Genomic DNA, 17,322 nt, shown 5'->3' with positions numbered 1-17,322 from the left:
AGAGATGCTCAATTTATGGTAATTACGATTATTTCACCTCTGCACTTACCTCTAGCTGAATATAGACTTGCTCAGGCATCTTCTGGCCATAGCTTTCCAAGAGGGTGATGGTTTCTTTTAGAGGTTCAAAGAGTTCATCAGTAGCTCTCTGTCGGCTTCTTACAGCCAGAAGATTCCCCATGATGTCAACTAAACCATCATGATCACCTTCATTTAATTCTCTTTGAAGTCCTGCATCTGTCTCCTTTATAAATTCTTGTAGCTCATTCAGACTATTAAATATATATGTACATACACAAAAAATAAGTTTATTAAAACATTTAGTATAAGACTTCTGATTGAATCTTATTTTCATTATGTACCTGATTAAACGTTATTTATCTCTATCATGAAATTGGCAACATTAACACTCTTAAAAGTAACATCTCAGTTTTAGAAAGCAGTTTAGAAAGTTATAATTCCAAATACCAAAGTACAAAGGCTACCTGTCAATGACAAATCTCAAAAGATGCTCCTGAAACATCCAGCTCCATTTCTTAATTATGGTTAACAAGCTCACTTTGAAAGGCTTCATGTCCACCTTGAACCAACTATCAAACACTCTGAAGTCATCAAATTTGCTCATCTGAGCGTACAAAGCTTCATAAATGTCGATCTGTAGTTAGAAAAAAATTAACTAGAACAACTCAATGAAAAGCCAGTTCACTGCATTAAATGCTAAGAATTTTCCTTGCCTGTTCTTTGAATTGTTCAAGAGTTGGTGGTTGTTTGGGAATGTCTTCATTTGCACGAGCATCCATTTCATCGGAAGATACAGCGTGGCCATACAAGAGAAAATGCTTCATAAACTCAGCTCGATCATCCACCCAGAGGTAAGCATGGGTCTCCAGGGTGTTTCTGAAATCTAAGACTTTGTTGATGACATTCGACACTCTGTTCATGATCTCTTGCCTGACCTCTGCCAGGCCTAACATGTTATCCATATCATTCTAAATGAGAGGAAGACACAGCACTTATTCAAACCAACCTTGCTTTATCAATTATCTACAACATAACATTACCAAGGTAATTCTTCAAAGGGAAAGTAGTTAGAAAAATTAAAAATCATGTTGCTTTTTCCAACTTCTTTTTTCCCTGTGCTTACCATTATTCTAATTTGTTCTGGGTTTTGTTTTCTGGTGTTTTTTTTGTTTTGTTTTGTTTTTCAGACAGGGTTTTGCCTTGTCGCTCAAGCTACAGGGCACTGGCTTTATCACAGCTCACTGCAGCCTCTAACTCCTGGGCTCAAGAAATCCTCCTGCCTGAGCTTCCTGAGTAACTGGGACTACAAGTGCATGCCACCACACCTAGCTAATTTTTTAATGTTTTGTAGAGACGGTCTTCCTATGCTGCTTAGGCTGGTCTTGACCTCTTGGGCTCAAGCAATCCTCTTGCCTCAGCCTCACAAAGTTCTAGGATTCCAGGCATGAGCTACCACACCCAGCCACAATTTGTTTTTGAATCATTAATATAAAAGCTAAATACCCATTAACTAAGAAAATACCTGATAATTTTTAATTTCCAGGTGTGTTGCTATTCGGTTCATCTGGGCAGATATTCTAAAACTATTGCATAACATTTCTTCTACCAGATCATAGAAGCCATCCCCAGCCTCTCTGTCTAGAGAAGGTTTAAACACAATCTCAGGAGGCAACAAGATCATTTGTGCTTGAAAAAATGGTGCTGGTTTCAACTGTTTCTCTGTATTCTTCAGAAAGAAGTCTAAGTCGTGCATTATAGCCTGAAAAAAGCCTTCCACCACAATGTCATCAATGAATTCTACATAAATTTTCCAGTTATCCAGAGAGGGATCGGCTTTGAAGAGCTTCCTATTTTCCTAGAAACAGACAAGTATTAGTAGATGAATATAAACAAATAATTAGCATAAAATTAAAACTTTCCATTTAAATCGTTTGTAAAAGAAGAGACTGCATTTTTGTGCACAAGACAGGAACATTCAAATACTAAGTTGCAGAACCTTAAGCTAGATGTCAAAGATCTAAGCAGGAATTAGAACATTAAGTTCACACATGAAATACATTCAAAAGTCATTTTTTTCAAGGAAAGTTCTCTATGAAGATTGCTATCTTCAGATGCAGACAGGAAATACACTAGTTCCCAGTGAATTCTAGACATATCGGACCCGGGCTCTAGTTCTTGCTCTGTCACTAACTCTGTGTCCTTAGACTTTGTCTTCCAGGGCCTTCCCTATCATAAAGAGATCTGTTGAACTGGTCCTTCAGAGAACATTATTCTGGAACATCTGAAGTTTATCAAGTCTGGAAAGTACTATGTACTCTATGCCATTCTTGGAGACTCACAATGTATGTATTCTATTAAAGTCCATTGAGGCTATTATTAAAAAGTCAAAAATAACAGATGCTGGTAAGGTTGCATAGAGAAAGGAATGTTTATATACTGTTGGTAGAACTGTTAATTAGTTCAACCACTGTGGAAGACGGTGTGAAAATTCCTCAAAGACCCAAAAACAGAAGTATCACTTGACCCAGCAATCCCATCACTGGGTATACACCAAAAGGGATATAAATCATTCTATTATAAAGACACACACATGTATGTTCACTGTAGCACTATTCACAGTAGCAAAGACATGGAATCAACCTAAGTGCCTATCAATGATACACTGGATAAAGAAAATGTGGTACATGTACACCATGGAATACTAACTAGCCATAAAAAAGAATGAGATCATGTCCTTTGCAGGAACATGGATGGAGCTGAAGGCCATTACACTCAGCAAACTAATGCAGGAGCAGAAAACCAAATACTGCATTTTCTCACTTATAAGTGGGAGCTAAATTATGAGAACACATGGACCCATAGAGGGGAACAACACGCACTGGGATCTCTAAAGGAGGATGGAGGTTGGAAGGAGGGAGAGGATCAGGAAAAATAATTAATGGGTACTAGGCTTAATACCCGGGTGATAAAATAATCTGTACACCAAACCTTCATGACACAAGTTTACCTATCTAACAAACCTGCACATATTCCCCTGAACTTAAAAGTTTATTTTACTTTTTACTTTTACTCTAAGTCCATTAAATGTGGTTTAGCCCAATTGTTTTCAGACCTTGTTTAAGCACAAATATTTTGTTTGTATGTATGTATATATGTATGTATGTATGTATTTACTTTGCAAACCATCTGTAATAAGCAACCTGTGGAATAGACCCAGTTTGGAAAACACTGGACTGGGGAAGTTCTAAGCTCCCTTCTTGCATCAACAATATGAGATTCTTGCACCTTAGTGTCTCCCAAGAGTTTGGGTGACATAATGGACAAGTCAGTTGGGGCAAAACAGGACCTGAAGGCAGAAGTGTGGTTAAAGATGACTACAGGCTGAGCACATGGTGTGCATGGCCCAGAGACACAGGTTTCAAAAGGTCAGGTGGGCAGCAAAGTTGATTCCAGAGAGGCTATCTGAGTGGCTAAACTAGTCTATACAGATCAGACAGCAGATGCCCAAGGGAGGTACTGTAGCACAGAGCAAAGAAGACATTGGAATAAGATCTGATTATAAGGTGGACTATACTCTGTTTTGATTATTCTTTACTCTGGATATATGATCCAGGATGCAAAGGTGTATGCTTTAAGCAAGAATCAGAACTAGAAAGGTGAGTATAGATTCTAATAAGGCAGGGCAGAGATGAGAGGATCCTAGCCTTGAAACAATTTAAGAACAGCTCCTTCTCAGGAATGCTGTGTTGCCCATCAGCCAGGTGGAACCATTCAAATCTGGGTAATCATGTGACATGCACACCTGGAATTGTGCAGTACACATCCCAGGAAGTATACACAGCTGTCCTGGCCCCTATGTAGGCACTAAAAGGGAAAAGTATAGCTCTTACAGCTAAAGAAAAATCCTTAGAGACCATCATCTTAGAGATATTAATATGGTTTGACTCTGTGTCCTCACCCAAATCTAATCTTGAATGGTAATCCCCACGTGTTGGGAGAGTTGCTTGGTGGAAGGTGATTGAATCATGGGGACGGACTCCCTGCCCCAATCCCCACTTGCTGTTCTCATGATAGAATTCTCATGAGATCTGGTTGTTTGATAAGTGCGTGTTTCTTCCCCTTTTCTCTCTCTCCTGCCACCATGTAAGATGGACCTTGTTTCCCCTTTGCCTTCTGCCATGATTGTAAGTTTCCTGAGGTCTCCCCAGCCATATGGCACTGTGAGTCAATTAAATCTCTTTTCTTCATAAATGACCATGTACCAGGTAGTTCTTTTTTTTCACAGCAGTGTGAAAACAGACTAACACAGACATGAAAACAAAGACCTAATATACATTCAGCGTCACACTAGTAGGAAGTTAACAGCTGAGCTAGGACTAGAAACCAGCCCCCTTAACCTCCCAGAGTAGGGCCTTTCCCATCATGTCACAGTCATATACACTTTTTCATATCAAGAGATCCACTTTATATCACTACAGTCACGTTGATGAGAAATGCTGTATCTTCAGCACACTAGGATAAAGGGAGCAAAAGGAAGAGAAAGGAGACCTTTAGACAACTGAATGATCACTCAGGTCCCTTCCAGACCCAATATTCCATGGTCCTGTTCCTCTCTTCTCTCCATCTTTAACTCTGACTCCAGACCACTCACTGACATCCCACTGACCAGAAAACATGTAAAAGGCAGAACTGACTCACCCTTGGCCATATTTCTACAGCTTTTCCCCAAACCACGTTCCTCAAGTCAAGAGGAAAATAATCACTTAAAAGACCCAACTAAAGGAAACAAATAATCATTTCATTTCCATTTTAAAGCTGGCTTACATTCCCTCAAGGCAAAAGCTCTCTTCCATTCTCAGATTGAGAACGGTGATTTCAAAGCTTCTTAGTTTTTGCCTGAAGGACAAAAATAGGAGGATCCACTTATTAATAGAACAAATTCTAACATTTTTCTCTGAGATGACAATGCAAAATCTTGTTTTTATGACGATTTCTAGTCATGTCTTGGCCACACTTTTAATACATTTTCATGAGGATTCATAAATCTTAATGGTTTAAAATCCTTGGAGTTTGGGGAGTATATTTTTTTATTACCAAGAAAATGTAACAGAAAAAAACTAATTGTAATCCATCATCTGTCCCCTATGAGACAGATTCTAACACATAAACGGTTGTAGAGGTGTCTTAAAAGTCACAGAATAATTCACAGCATTTCAGTGAACAACTAGAAATAGTCCATGGCGTGACTTAGTTAGGATACTGCTGAAAAACAAATTAATTTCCAGATAAATGCCTCCTTTACATGTCACGACACCCCTGAGATTCTCTCCAGGCTACCCACGACTTTGGCAGAGCCTTCCAAGGGAGAAGGGCCCTGCCCACACTTTGATTTCAGATTTCTAGCCTCTAGACTATGAGAGAATAAACTTCTTTCATTTCAAGACAGCCTGTTTGTGGACCTTGTCATAGCGACCTTGGGATGCTATTCCAGGCAGTACTTAAGGAAGATAGAAACAAAGTCTTTGCCCTAGCAAACTGTCATCAACGGGAAAATTAAAACTTTCTTAGAAATTCCAGAAAATGTTGGAAGTCAACAGAAACATTGAAACCCATGTTAATTATGTACTTCTTTTTATTTTCTTCTAGAAAATATGCTCTATCCACTAGAGCATATCAAATGTACTGTACTTTACTTTTTGGTAAGAAAATCTGTTACCCTTCAAAGTCTTTCTTCACTCAGCTTCCTGCCCTGGTTTTCTTCCTCCTGTCTCAGCCTTTCCTTTTCTGCATCTTTGGCTGGTCCTTCTTCTCCCCAGTCTCCTAAGGGAAGAATGGTGGTCCAGCCAATAGTCCTTGATTTTCATCTGTTCTCTAGCTAAATTCATATTCTCAGTGATCTCATCTAGTGTCCTGGCTTAAATATCATTGTCACCCACTCCTCTTTCATTTGTGTTTTCAGTTTGGACCCCTCTCATTTACTCTAAATGAGTAAATCCAATAGCCCACTCAATTCCTCTACTTGGCTAATTAACATCTCAAATTCAAAAAGGCCAAAACTGAAATCTTGACCTTCCTTGCTAAGTCTCTTCTTCTCACACCCTTCCGCATCCGAATAGATTGCAACTTCACCTTTCCAGTTGATCATGACGAAATGTGTAGAATAATCTTTAACGTGTCTTTCTTTCATGCTCCACATCCAGTCTTTAGGAAATTGTTTGCTCCACTTAATTCAAAATATACCCAGAATCCAACTACTTATAATCACTTTCACTGCTACCACCCTGCTCCAGCACCATCATCTGTTACGTGCCTGTGCCATGGTCTGAATGCTTATGTCCTCCCCAAATTCAAAAGCGAAAATCCTAACCCCCAAGGGGATGGTATTAGGAGGAGGGGTTTAGGAGGAGGTGACTAGGTCCTGAGGGCAGAGCCTTCATGAATGGGAGTACTGCCTATATAAAACAGGCCCAGGGGAACTTCTTCCATGCAAGGACACAGTGAAAAGTTGGCAGTCTGCAACCTAGAAGAGGGGCTTTGCCAGAAACTGATCATGCTGGCACCTGGACCTCCAGAACTATGAGAAAACCATTTCTGTTGTTTTAAAGTTACCCAGTTTTCAGTATTTTGCTATAGCAGCCTGAACATACTAACCCCTTAGATTACTAGTAAGAACTGCAACCTACCAGGTCACCCTGCCTCTTCCCTTGCCTCCCTACAGAGGGTCTCAACACAACAGCCAGAAATCCTTTTAGAATGAAAGTCAGATTGTATTTACTCCCCTCCTCAAAATTCTGCAGTGTCTTTCACATACCAGAGTGAGCCAAAGCCAGAGTCTGCACAAGGGCCTATGAAGCCTCCCCTGAGCTGCCAGTCCCTCCCCCATGCAGCTTAGCATCTGACCTCACCTCAGCAACTCTCCACTCAGCTCCCTCTACTCGCCCCTCCACACTTCCCTGCTCTTCCTCGAGCATGCCCAGGGAGCCCCTGCCCAACAGCTATCTCCTCTGCCTGGAACACTCTTCACCAAAGGTCTGCTTGGCTGACTCTATCACCTTTATCAAGTCTTTGTTCAAATTTCTGAGGCCTACACTGATCATCCTACTTAAAACTGCATCTTCGACCCCACCCTCCAGAATTCCCTTGCCCTGCTCCAACTTGATCTTTTTCCTGCAGCATGTACCAGTTCTGACACACCACGACTTACTATGTCACTGCTTATTATCTCTCTCCCCTCACTAGATTCAAGTTCCATGAGAGCAAGGATCTTTGTCTGCTCTGCTCTCTTTCATATTTCAAAAACCTAGAAAGGTGGTGGGTACATGCAAGGCTCACAATAAATATTTCTCAAATAAGTGAATGATGATGGACTGCAGAGACAAGATAGATAATGGGTTGCATACAATTCTCAGCAGGAAAACCATAATCTATTTCTTGTTCTGCTGAGAATTAGCCTAGAGACAAGGACCTTCATTTTACACATGAGAAAATTCAGGCCCAGCCTCTGGAAGACTGTGGTTTCCAGCCTTTACCAAGGACACTTTCCCTACTCCACACTGTGCTACTTCATGATGGCTTCAGAGTGTGTGTGTGTGTGTGTGTGTGTGTGTGAGAGAGAGAGAGAGAGACAGAGAGAGAGAGAGAGAGAGTACATGAGGGAGAGACAGTGTGTGTGTGTGATGTGAGAGAGGAAGAGTGTGTGTGAGAGTGTGTGACATACAGAGAAAAAGAGTGTATGTGAGAGCGAGAGAGATTTTGTGTTTGTGGGTGGCGGGCGAGGTCTGTCTGCCTTGTCCAAAGGAGAGTATTCATGGTTTAAGGACCGTGCCTGTCTATAGAGAAGACTCCACATAACAAGGATGCTCAGAGGAAACATGAAATATGCTCTTTCATTCCCATCCCTTTTTTCCTTAAGAAATAGGAACGACAAGAAATCAACTCCCCATGTTGCCATCATCAGCACTGCACATCTGTGAGCACCACATTGCTACCTTTGCCTTCCCTCCATCCTGTACTACAGATGAATATTTCATGCTTCTATCTTAAGACACCTTCTACAGGTATTTATTGAATCCCATTCCCTCAATGGCTTTCTTCCAACAATTTTTTCTCCTTCCTAGATTACTGCAGTTAACATACAAACATCCTGAAACATCAACCACTGTTAAAAAGAAAACCCTCCCTACCCTGATACACAGGCCCCAGGTACTGCCCAGTTGTTGGTTTGCCCCACAGCAGAGCTCCTCAGGATCTCCTCGGCTGCCTCCACTCACATTTCCCCATTCTCTCATCAGTCCACTCCCATCAGGCTTCCATTCCGCCACCATATGAAATTGCCTCTTCTCATCCCAATGACTTCCATGTTGCCAGATCTGAGGGTTAGCCTCCGTCTTTATTTTCAGGTCCTACATCAGGATGGGACAGAGTTGAGCTCTTCCTCCTCCTTGAAATTCCTTCTTTATTGGTTTCCAGGGCATCACTCTCTCTTTTTCAGCATCCTGTGCAGGATTTTCCTCTTCTCCCTGACCTAGGGAGGATTTTGAGGCTAGTTTTTGGGCCTCTTTTCTATCTATAATTCCTACATGTTCTTAATTATATGCCTCTAAATACCATACATATGTGCATGAATCTCAATTCTCTGCTACTTACCTGGATTTTGCCCCGAACACAAGACACAGGTGCAATTCTAGTCTACTCAAAATTGTCCCTTAGGAAGAGCATCTCTAACTAACTTGTCCAAAAGCAAACCTTTTTTTTCCCCTACAAAATCTGCTCACCACAGTCTTCCTCATATCTGCCCTCATATTAAAGGGCAACTCCAGTCCAGTCCAATCACTCAGACCAAAAACCTTGAAATCATCCTTCTCTCTCCTCTGATTCCTCAAAGCAAATTCTGCTGGCCCTGCCTTCAAAATATATGCAGGATATGAACTGCCTTGATCGCTAGCACCGTGACCCAAGGCAGCATCATTTCTCACCTGGATTATTATCGTAGGCTCTGAAGAGTCTCCCTGCCAACCACTTCTTTGCTCCCCTGTGGCTTACCCTCCACAGGGAAAGCCTTTGAGCAGAAAGTCTCTGGCTGTTCTTTTTCCCCTTACAGTAAAATCCAAAGTCCTCATAACAGCCTGCTAACCTCACGTAATGTGCCATTAGTCTCTTCTACCTCATCCTCCACTACCACTCCCCTTGCAAATTCTGCTCCCAGTTTGCTGACTGATCCTGAGACAGGACAGGCTGCTCCCGCCTCGAAGTGTCTACACTTTTGCTCTCCAGAATGTCCTCCTCCTCATATCCGTATGCTTTGTTCCCTGTCAGTTCTCTGCAGAAATACTATCTTAGGAAAGAGGCCTGCCCAACCACCCTACCCCCAAGCGACTCCTTATTCCACCTGCTCGGCTCTATTTTTCATCACTACTCCTATCACAACTGACATATTATCTATTTGTTCAGTTCTCTTGCTAACTTCCTCTGACTAGAGTGTAAGCTCCATGAAATAAAGGATTTTGGCTGGGGAGGGGGGGCTTTTTTGTTTGCTTTTATTTTCCTGCCTTCTGCCTTTTGTGTTAGTTTTTTTTTTTTTTTTTTCTGTTTTTCCTTGAATTCATAACCCTAGATTAGTGCCTGTTACTGTTTTAGGAACTCAAATCTTTGTTAAAAGGAGAGTAATTATTGTTGTCATCCTTAGGAGATGGTTGAGAGGGTTCCTTGAGAGGACCTAAGCAAGATGTTTGTTTGGCACATACAAGGCAGTCAACAAACAGTGGTAGCTATTAGGAGCATCCAAAAGAGGACGCAACTGTGACAAGGTAAAGATTCTATCACTAGCCCTTCTGTTTCATCAACACATCTCACATTCTGATCTCTTCCCTCAGAAATGAGAGTAGTGAGGGCTACAGAAATTGTAGGCAAGTAACACAAATTCCCCCATTTCGAATGCCTAATAAAACCATTCATGAAGTTCTTTCAGGCTTGATAAAAGAGTCCCACATTATTAGGTTAAGTATTTTTGCTCTTCTCTGAACTCAATGAAAAGATCCATAAATCTTGAAAGCTTAAAAGCCGTTACCTCAACCAAGCTGTGGATCTTGCAGCCATCTTCTTGGATTAACTTGTATTTTTTTGTAAACAAATCACCCTTGTCCTCCAAGGTAAAGGCCACCTCTCGTCTGTGCTCTCTTCTGGGAGGTAGCACGCACCCGGCCCAGGCCCTCATGGTCTGCTGGATCACCTTCACATTGCTCTGCGTGCGTTCAACTCTGTGCTCCAACTCGGACGTGGCCTCCCTCACCCTCTCGATGTAGCCCCAGCAGTCATCCTGCCACGTCAGCCACATTGTGGCTGCTGTCAGCTGCTCATCAATAGCCCTCAGCTCATCTTCAATCAGAGGGTATTCAACTTCCAGGAGCGTCTGTTTGAGCTTATTATACCCTTGCACAAGAAGGTCAAGATTTCCAATGTACTGAGCAAAGAAAACAACAAAACAAAAAGTGCCAAATATGTTAGCTATTTTCTCTGTCTTAAAGGCGTAAAAATGTCATATAGGTCTATATAATAATTACAATTCAAAATATTTATATTCATAATAGGCCCTAGTATCTTTTTTTTTTTTTTTAACAAAAAACACAAACCTTTAAAATAGTGTTCCTTTTATTGAAGATGGCTAAAGCTGAATCTGGTATGTCTTGTTTCTTCAACATCAGAAGATATTTCACTTCTCTCAATATAGCCACTAGCTATTAAAACAACAATTATTAAAATTATCGCATATTTTAATAATGTCACTCTATTTTAACTCAAGTTTAACTTGAAACACTTAGGATGTTATCCAAGGATTACTATATTTCCAAATCAACAAGGTAAATGGGCTTTTGTTTCATATATTTTTTAAAAACAAAAATCATACATTCCATAATATAGTAAAGGTATATGAATTATCCCTAAAACCTCTCAAGAAATTAGTTTCTATAAATTGGTTTTATGAAATTAGAAAGTAGAAGGAATCCTCAGTTTACTGTGTCATATATTTAGGTATGTGTGCTGAGTTTTACTAACAAAATAAAGTCAGTTATTCTCTGTATATGTTTTAGGGAAACAGATCAGAATTCGGGTACAGAGTATGCTTATCCAGCTCAGTGAGGCTAACTTTCCCACTTCCTAGGCATGCATATGGACTGTCATGAGAGACTCCAGGTAATCACTAAGAGTGAATGTATAATCTTAACCCCCTAAAAATCCAGCCAGATGTTTAAGGCATTTTGTGTTTTGTCATGGAAATTACAAATAGATAGTCTTATAAGCTTGCCCCTTACCCTAAAGCATATCCATGGTGGTAAACAGAAAAGAAAGCTTATTTTGTGTCTCATGTCTAGCAAGCTGCCAGACTTGGAGATTGTTTGTTTAAAAAATATACAATGCGTATACATATGTACATGTACATCTAGTATTTAAATATTTGCACATATAATTATATACACATACACATATATGAATGGTAACAAAGTCCCATTGTTACATAACATGTAATGAAATTATGAGAAAATGAATTGAGAAAATATATGAAATTTCCTTTGTTACATGATTTACCATGCAGTAACAAAAGACCTGTTTAATAAATAAAATATTCATCCTGGATATTATTTAACTGTTAATATTTTTATATTGTTTTATGTTTTTTAAAATTACCATCAATTTAATTACCATATACAAGCTTACTGTCCCTTTGAAAGAAATGACGATAAGTTAAAATTTACCAGTGCTCATCAAAAATGTGACATGTTTTTCATTCCGTGTATTCTGTTGATTCCCCAAATCTTAACTTATATGATGAAATTTTAATGAAAACACTGGTGTATGTTATGAATATATTTAAGTCAGAAACTATCTGGTAAAGACAAATGATTCAATTCAGTTGAGCTATCATTTACTAAGTGTAACCAAGCACCAGACACTGAACTAGAGAAACAGAGTATAAAGACGCAATGAAATGGATGCTACTCTCGGTGGCTCATTATCTAGTGAGGGTAGAGTGGTAAAGAAATAATTACAATACAAATTAATAGAGTAATGAGTAGAATTTGAGAAATCTCTACAACAAAGACCTACAAGAAATTGTTTACAGTTATAGTCCTCGCAACTCTGACATTTTCCCAAATGTAAATTACAAATGACTGGAAATACCAGAAACATGCTTATAATAAAAATGGCACTTATAAATCATCTTAAAAAATGAAATCCCTACCTTTGGGTCAAAATTGACACAGAGAAGACCATTTATGGCACTGAATTTAACCAAGGGTTGATTCAAATTCAATTCACAGATTTCATCCACATTACTTTTCCATTCATTATAGACATGATTTTCAAATTGATCAAGCAAAGTGGTCATTTCAACATACTTTTGATAAACTAAGGCATTATCAGGATTGCCCAAAAATCTGTAGGAATAAGGTTTTTCTACTGGTTTATACATATATTAGATAGATTTCAGCTTAATAATTGTATAGTAATACAATACACAATATAAAATATATAAAATATGATAATGCACTATAAACAACCAGGAAGAGAAACAGTCAAGACTAAATTATGCCTATGAATTGCTTTTGCTTTAAAGGATAAAGTTATAAGATGAATGAAACTCAAGATGTTACTAAATGTTGATAGCAACAAGCTACTGGCTCCTATGAAGAGAAGAAAAACGCAAAAAGACTGCATAATAAAAGCAGTGTTACTTATTGGAAAAAGGAAAAACAATAACAGCAAGAAACTCCAAACATGGTGGGTGGAAAGGACAAGTGAAAAGAAAAAAGGTCCAGAAAACATGTAAGCATATGAAATTCTAAGAGTCCCATTATAAATATTCTAAAACCATGGGAATGAATCCCTCTCCACAAACCCAACCAGTGAGAGAAGTGAACAGGGCAATGGCTTCCTAAGTGCTAATATGAACAGCTCACTCTCTTATATAAAACGTCACCCATACCATTAGAATAATTTGCCATGACCTAAGCTTAACTACTTACAGATAACGGAGAGATGCAAAGTTTGACCAAAACATTTGAAGTCGTTGGAGGACCTGTTGGGCCCATCTGATATTTCCTGAGGTAAATGGCATGTTCTTGTTAAGAACTACATGTCCACGTTCAATCTGCAAGTTGATATTTTGGTGAAGAGGAAGAAAGGGAACATTCAGTCAGAATGGTTTCCAACCTTGTAACCAATTGTTCATTTTAGTATTTTTACAGTAGTATAAAACATATGTGTTTAATCACTTGATTACTAGAAGAGTTACAGTACTAAAGCAAGTTTACCATCTCCATGAGGAAACCAGTTTAATAAAAGCACAAAAAGGTAGTGCCTATATCTAGTCTTTAGATATAATCACAGAGTTCTAGTTGATGGTCATTATCTACAAAAATGATGCTGTGAATGTGTCCAACCTTATCCACCACTTACCTGTTTCATGTGTTCATTATACAATTGCTTACACACATCCAGCTCTGTATTAAACATATGCACTAGTGTGCTGTAATGTAGGCTGAAAATTTCCATGACAACTGGCTTCTCTAGAAAATTTCCAAATACGGTCAAAAGCTATAAAAATCAAAGTTAAGGCAACGTTAAGCACTATGAGTTTTTAACACAAATACCCAGCTCACAATGTCCCCCTTCAAATCTCTTACATGACTAAAGTTTAGAATCTTAAAAGTATCCTGTGATGCTTCAAAATGTAAAATGTATTTTTTGCATCTCCCTAAAATTTCTGTATATCCAATAAACCAATTCTAGATGTAAAATAATTTCCCTTTCTCAGCAGAAAGGAACCATTGTCTGTCTGCACTTTCTCCTCACAGCTAATATTATTTCCTGTTGGGTGGCAGGTAACGTTTCAGAAGACGCTTTGCAGACCCAAGAATAGAAACAAGATTCATGTGCTTGTTATTGTTCTTCCCTCCTACATATGTATTCTTTAGATATAAATATCCATATATCCATATTGAGGCCCTCTAGGTCACAGCATGAATAATTATACCAGATGTGCCAGTCACCATGGACGCATGCCTATGGCCCCTGGTACATCCACGTGACCCAGCCACCCCCAACAGTGTCCTGGGGCTACAGTGGTGACTGTTACAAGGACAACCACTCCACAGGTGGACGACTCCTTTGACATGAATGTCCTGGCTCAAATCAATGCCTTGAGCTAATCAGATTCTTTCTCAGAGTCAGGGCCTGGCTGAATCCATGCTGGCTAAAATTATCAGTGAGCAGAAACTACTAGCAAGCAGAGGAAGCCAACTGATGGTGGGACAGCAGAAAGCAGACACACAGACTGAACAGGATCACATCACCAGCAAAGCAGGAGTGAAGTCTCACAAGCTCCTCTTGTTCAGTCAATGGAGCCCCCTAGATTTCAAACTTACCTTCACTGCCAGTGTTCACAAAGCTTAGTTATCCAGTGAGTCTGATTTTGGATTCCCATTAGTCTCTTGTTTACTACCCAGTGTGGATTTTTTTGTGTGCTAGCATAAAACAGCTCTTTCCTTGCAAGCAAAATGGCATTTATTTGTATATAAATTTGTATAAAACAAATTTTATTTGTATATAACCAATGTTTCTATAGTGCTATGTCCCAGGAACTATACATCAAGGGCCTTAAAAGTGCTGTTATTACACACTCCAGGTGAGGAAACTGAGTTACAAGGAGGGAACGATTTTCCCAAATTCATAACAGCTAGTGGCGGAGCTGGGATTTGAAACCAGACAGTCTAGCATTTGGGTTTCTGTTTTACTGTGTAGCTTCTCATCAGCTAATATGCCATTGAAAGTTATATCATTTTGTCATCTGATCATTCTGTGTGGGCTTCATAATACGTTAGTTACTAAGCCTGTCATATAGATATTTTCTTTGAAAGAAGACATATCAAAACAACTAAGTATATTTACAATAGCAGATAAACTGTATCCAAGGTCACGCCTTGTTTAGCAATATGGCAAAGGAGGGGGCTTTGTTCTTTTTAAGGAAATAATAGGTGCTCCCTAAAATGTGTTTCACTTAAAAAACAGCTTTATAATAAAAATTTGCAAATATTTCCATAAACTACATTCACTGAAAATAAAATTACCATGAAAAAATTATAGAAACTAAAATGTAACTATAACTATACCTTAGGGGTCAATTTAGACAAATACATTCTGACTTTTTCTGGTAACATCAATTATAACTGCAGTAGAAACTGCTAAATATTTTTAAATCTACTACTCAGCTGCTACCTAGCAAAATGTAACTGATTAACTTTCTTCCCACAGTCATTGTTTTGTTGAGCTTAGGTTTCAAATACAATTTCTAAAGTAAACATTGTCTCATATATTTACCAAAAAAGTATACTCCAACAAGAATTTATAAGTATATTTATTTCACAACATTATTTTTTAAACACTTATCATATTGACCACAATGGAAAGAATAGTAGAAGTTTCCTAGCTACATCACATCTTGCCTACCAGCTTAGCGGTCCTTAACTCCAAGTTTTCAAGAGGAAAATATTCTGAGGCGAGGTTGTAAAGCCAAAAAGTAGTAGGAAAAGTCTCAAAGTTTTAGGCAGTATACATTATTGTAATTGTTTGTCATCCAAAATGTATACAAATTACCCTCCAGGAGGAGAGTAAAGGTCATTTCAAGCTCTTGCTTCTTTGTTCACAGTAAAACTAAAAGCTGTTTTATGAAGAGTAGAGATGTTTTCTTTCACATTGACTTCAAGACTAAAGAGTAATTCCCACCACATGCTTCTCTTTCCAAATATCCCATCTGAGATCTGCAAGGTTTGCCTTAATTTTGCTCCACTTCTTTCATTGCATAATACAGCTTTTCATAACACTATTGCCATTGTTCAGTGTAGTACATATTTATATTTTTCCTAGGTGTGCCACTTTCAATTATTTTTAAAAATCCGTGGCCACCTAAACCACATACACTTCATATTTTAATAGTTTACAAAGCTGAAGTCCTTTCTAGACACATTTTTTTTTTTCAACACACTTCGGTTTGCTTTCGTGTAAATTTTAGAGAGCCATTCAGTAGTATTTGTTTTTGTTTTTTGGTGAGCACACCTAGCACTTTAGATTTTGAAGTACTATACTTTTATATTAGAGTAGAACAGCCCTCAGTCCCGGTGCCCTTCCTGGCCACGTCTTTGACAATAGCAGGTATTGTAACAGTAGTCTTCAGAGAACAGTCTACAGATATTTTTCTTCCCAGGGACTAACAGTAAACGGTCAGAGCTCATCATCCTATCCCTATAGGTGAAATATTTTTCTCTGTAAGTACACACCCTTGTAATTTCTTCCTCTGCCATTACACTTGCAGCAGTTTACCCTCATCAGTATGTTATTTCATTACTTGAACTACCAGTCAGTCCACCTCACCTCAAGTAGTTATTAAATGCCACTTTGTACAAGTCACCATGGAAGGCAATCTACACAGAAGCTGTAAGATGACGCCACACCTCCGCCAAGCTTATGACAGTAGGATCTCATATTTGTTCAGTAAACAGGTCAAATATGTGAAAAGTTAAAGAAAAAAACCTTTTACCTAAGAGATTAAATTGTTTAGAAAAAAATTAACTGGCAGCTACTATAACAGAATTCATATTAATGGTTGTGAGAAAGAGAGACTTGAACTGAAAACGGCAGGAGCCTCTGTAATTGAGATTTCATTCTACATTCTTTTTTTGGTTATTTATAAAAGCATGAAAGAAAACTAGTTCCAGTAGCAAAGAATATGATAGACTATCACACAGACATTTAAAAAAATAATAGTTGAATTCTGTTATAAAGGCAAGAAAAAATTGTATGACTCTTTGTTAAGTGAAGATTACAGTAGAGGATGAAAATATAATGTCATTTTTGTCAAAGAGAAACAAGTATGCATATCTAGACAAAAAATAGTGGCAGTATTAAATATAATAATTATATATGACCATTATAGATGTTAGATATGAGATATTAGATTACAGGTCATTTTATAACAACAGGCTGTATATTGTGGCTGATGGCACCTGAGTTTCACTGAAGAGTTCTTATAAAACAAAGAACTATTTGATGCTCATGAATTCTTTCTTTTTTTAATACTTTAAGTTCTGGGATACATATGCACAATGTGCAGGTTTGTTACATAGGCATACATGTGCCATGGTGGTTTGCTGCACTCATCAACCCATCATCTACATTAGGTATTTCTCCTAATGCTATCCCTCCCCTAGCCCCCCACTCCCTGACAGGCCCCAGTGTGTGATGTTCCCC

General features: G+C 38.7%; 1 protein-coding gene and 1 long non-coding RNA gene across 3 annotated transcripts in view; one reads left to right on the top strand and one right to left on the bottom strand.

Annotated features, from left to right (window-relative positions):
• DNAH11 (dynein axonemal heavy chain 11) overlaps window positions 1-17,322 on the bottom strand; it is a 410,596-nt gene that overhangs the window by 318,343 nt on the left and 74,931 nt on the right. Inside the window, exons 11-19 of the mRNA XM_031665316.1 lie at window positions 13,477-13,614; window positions 13,044-13,168; window positions 12,260-12,455; window positions 10,650-10,754; window positions 10,088-10,480; window positions 1,544-1,876; window positions 735-989; window positions 486-655; window positions 50-272 (exon numbers count right to left, since the gene is read on the bottom strand). Of these exons, the coding sequence (XP_031521176.1) occupies window positions 50-272; window positions 486-655; window positions 735-989; window positions 1,544-1,876; window positions 10,088-10,480; window positions 10,650-10,754; window positions 12,260-12,455; window positions 13,044-13,168; window positions 13,477-13,614 (1,938 nt within the window). The remainder of the gene's footprint in view (window positions 1-49; window positions 273-485; window positions 656-734; window positions 990-1,543; window positions 1,877-10,087; window positions 10,481-10,649; window positions 10,755-12,259; window positions 12,456-13,043; window positions 13,169-13,476; window positions 13,615-17,322) is intronic.
• Window positions 1-17,322, top strand: part of LOC103882988 — a 134,594-nt gene that overhangs the window by 104,827 nt on the left and 12,445 nt on the right. For both annotated transcript variants that reach the window (XR_004183230.1, XR_004183231.1), the window contains 5 exons: window positions 756-872; window positions 7,934-8,078; window positions 9,707-9,827; window positions 11,109-11,211; window positions 12,635-12,843. This is a non-coding gene — a long non-coding RNA (uncharacterized LOC103882988). The remainder of the gene's footprint in view (window positions 1-755; window positions 873-7,933; window positions 8,079-9,706; window positions 9,828-11,108; window positions 11,212-12,634; window positions 12,844-17,322) is intronic.

This window comes from Papio anubis, chromosome 4 (assembly GCF_008728515.1).
Source record: "Papio anubis isolate 15944 chromosome 4, Panubis1.0, whole genome shotgun sequence".
Taxonomy (NCBI): Eukaryota; Metazoa; Chordata; class Mammalia; order Primates; family Cercopithecidae; genus Papio; species Papio anubis.
The sequence above is the reverse complement of the archived record's forward strand: the minus strand, read 5'-3'. Positions and strand labels throughout refer to the sequence as shown.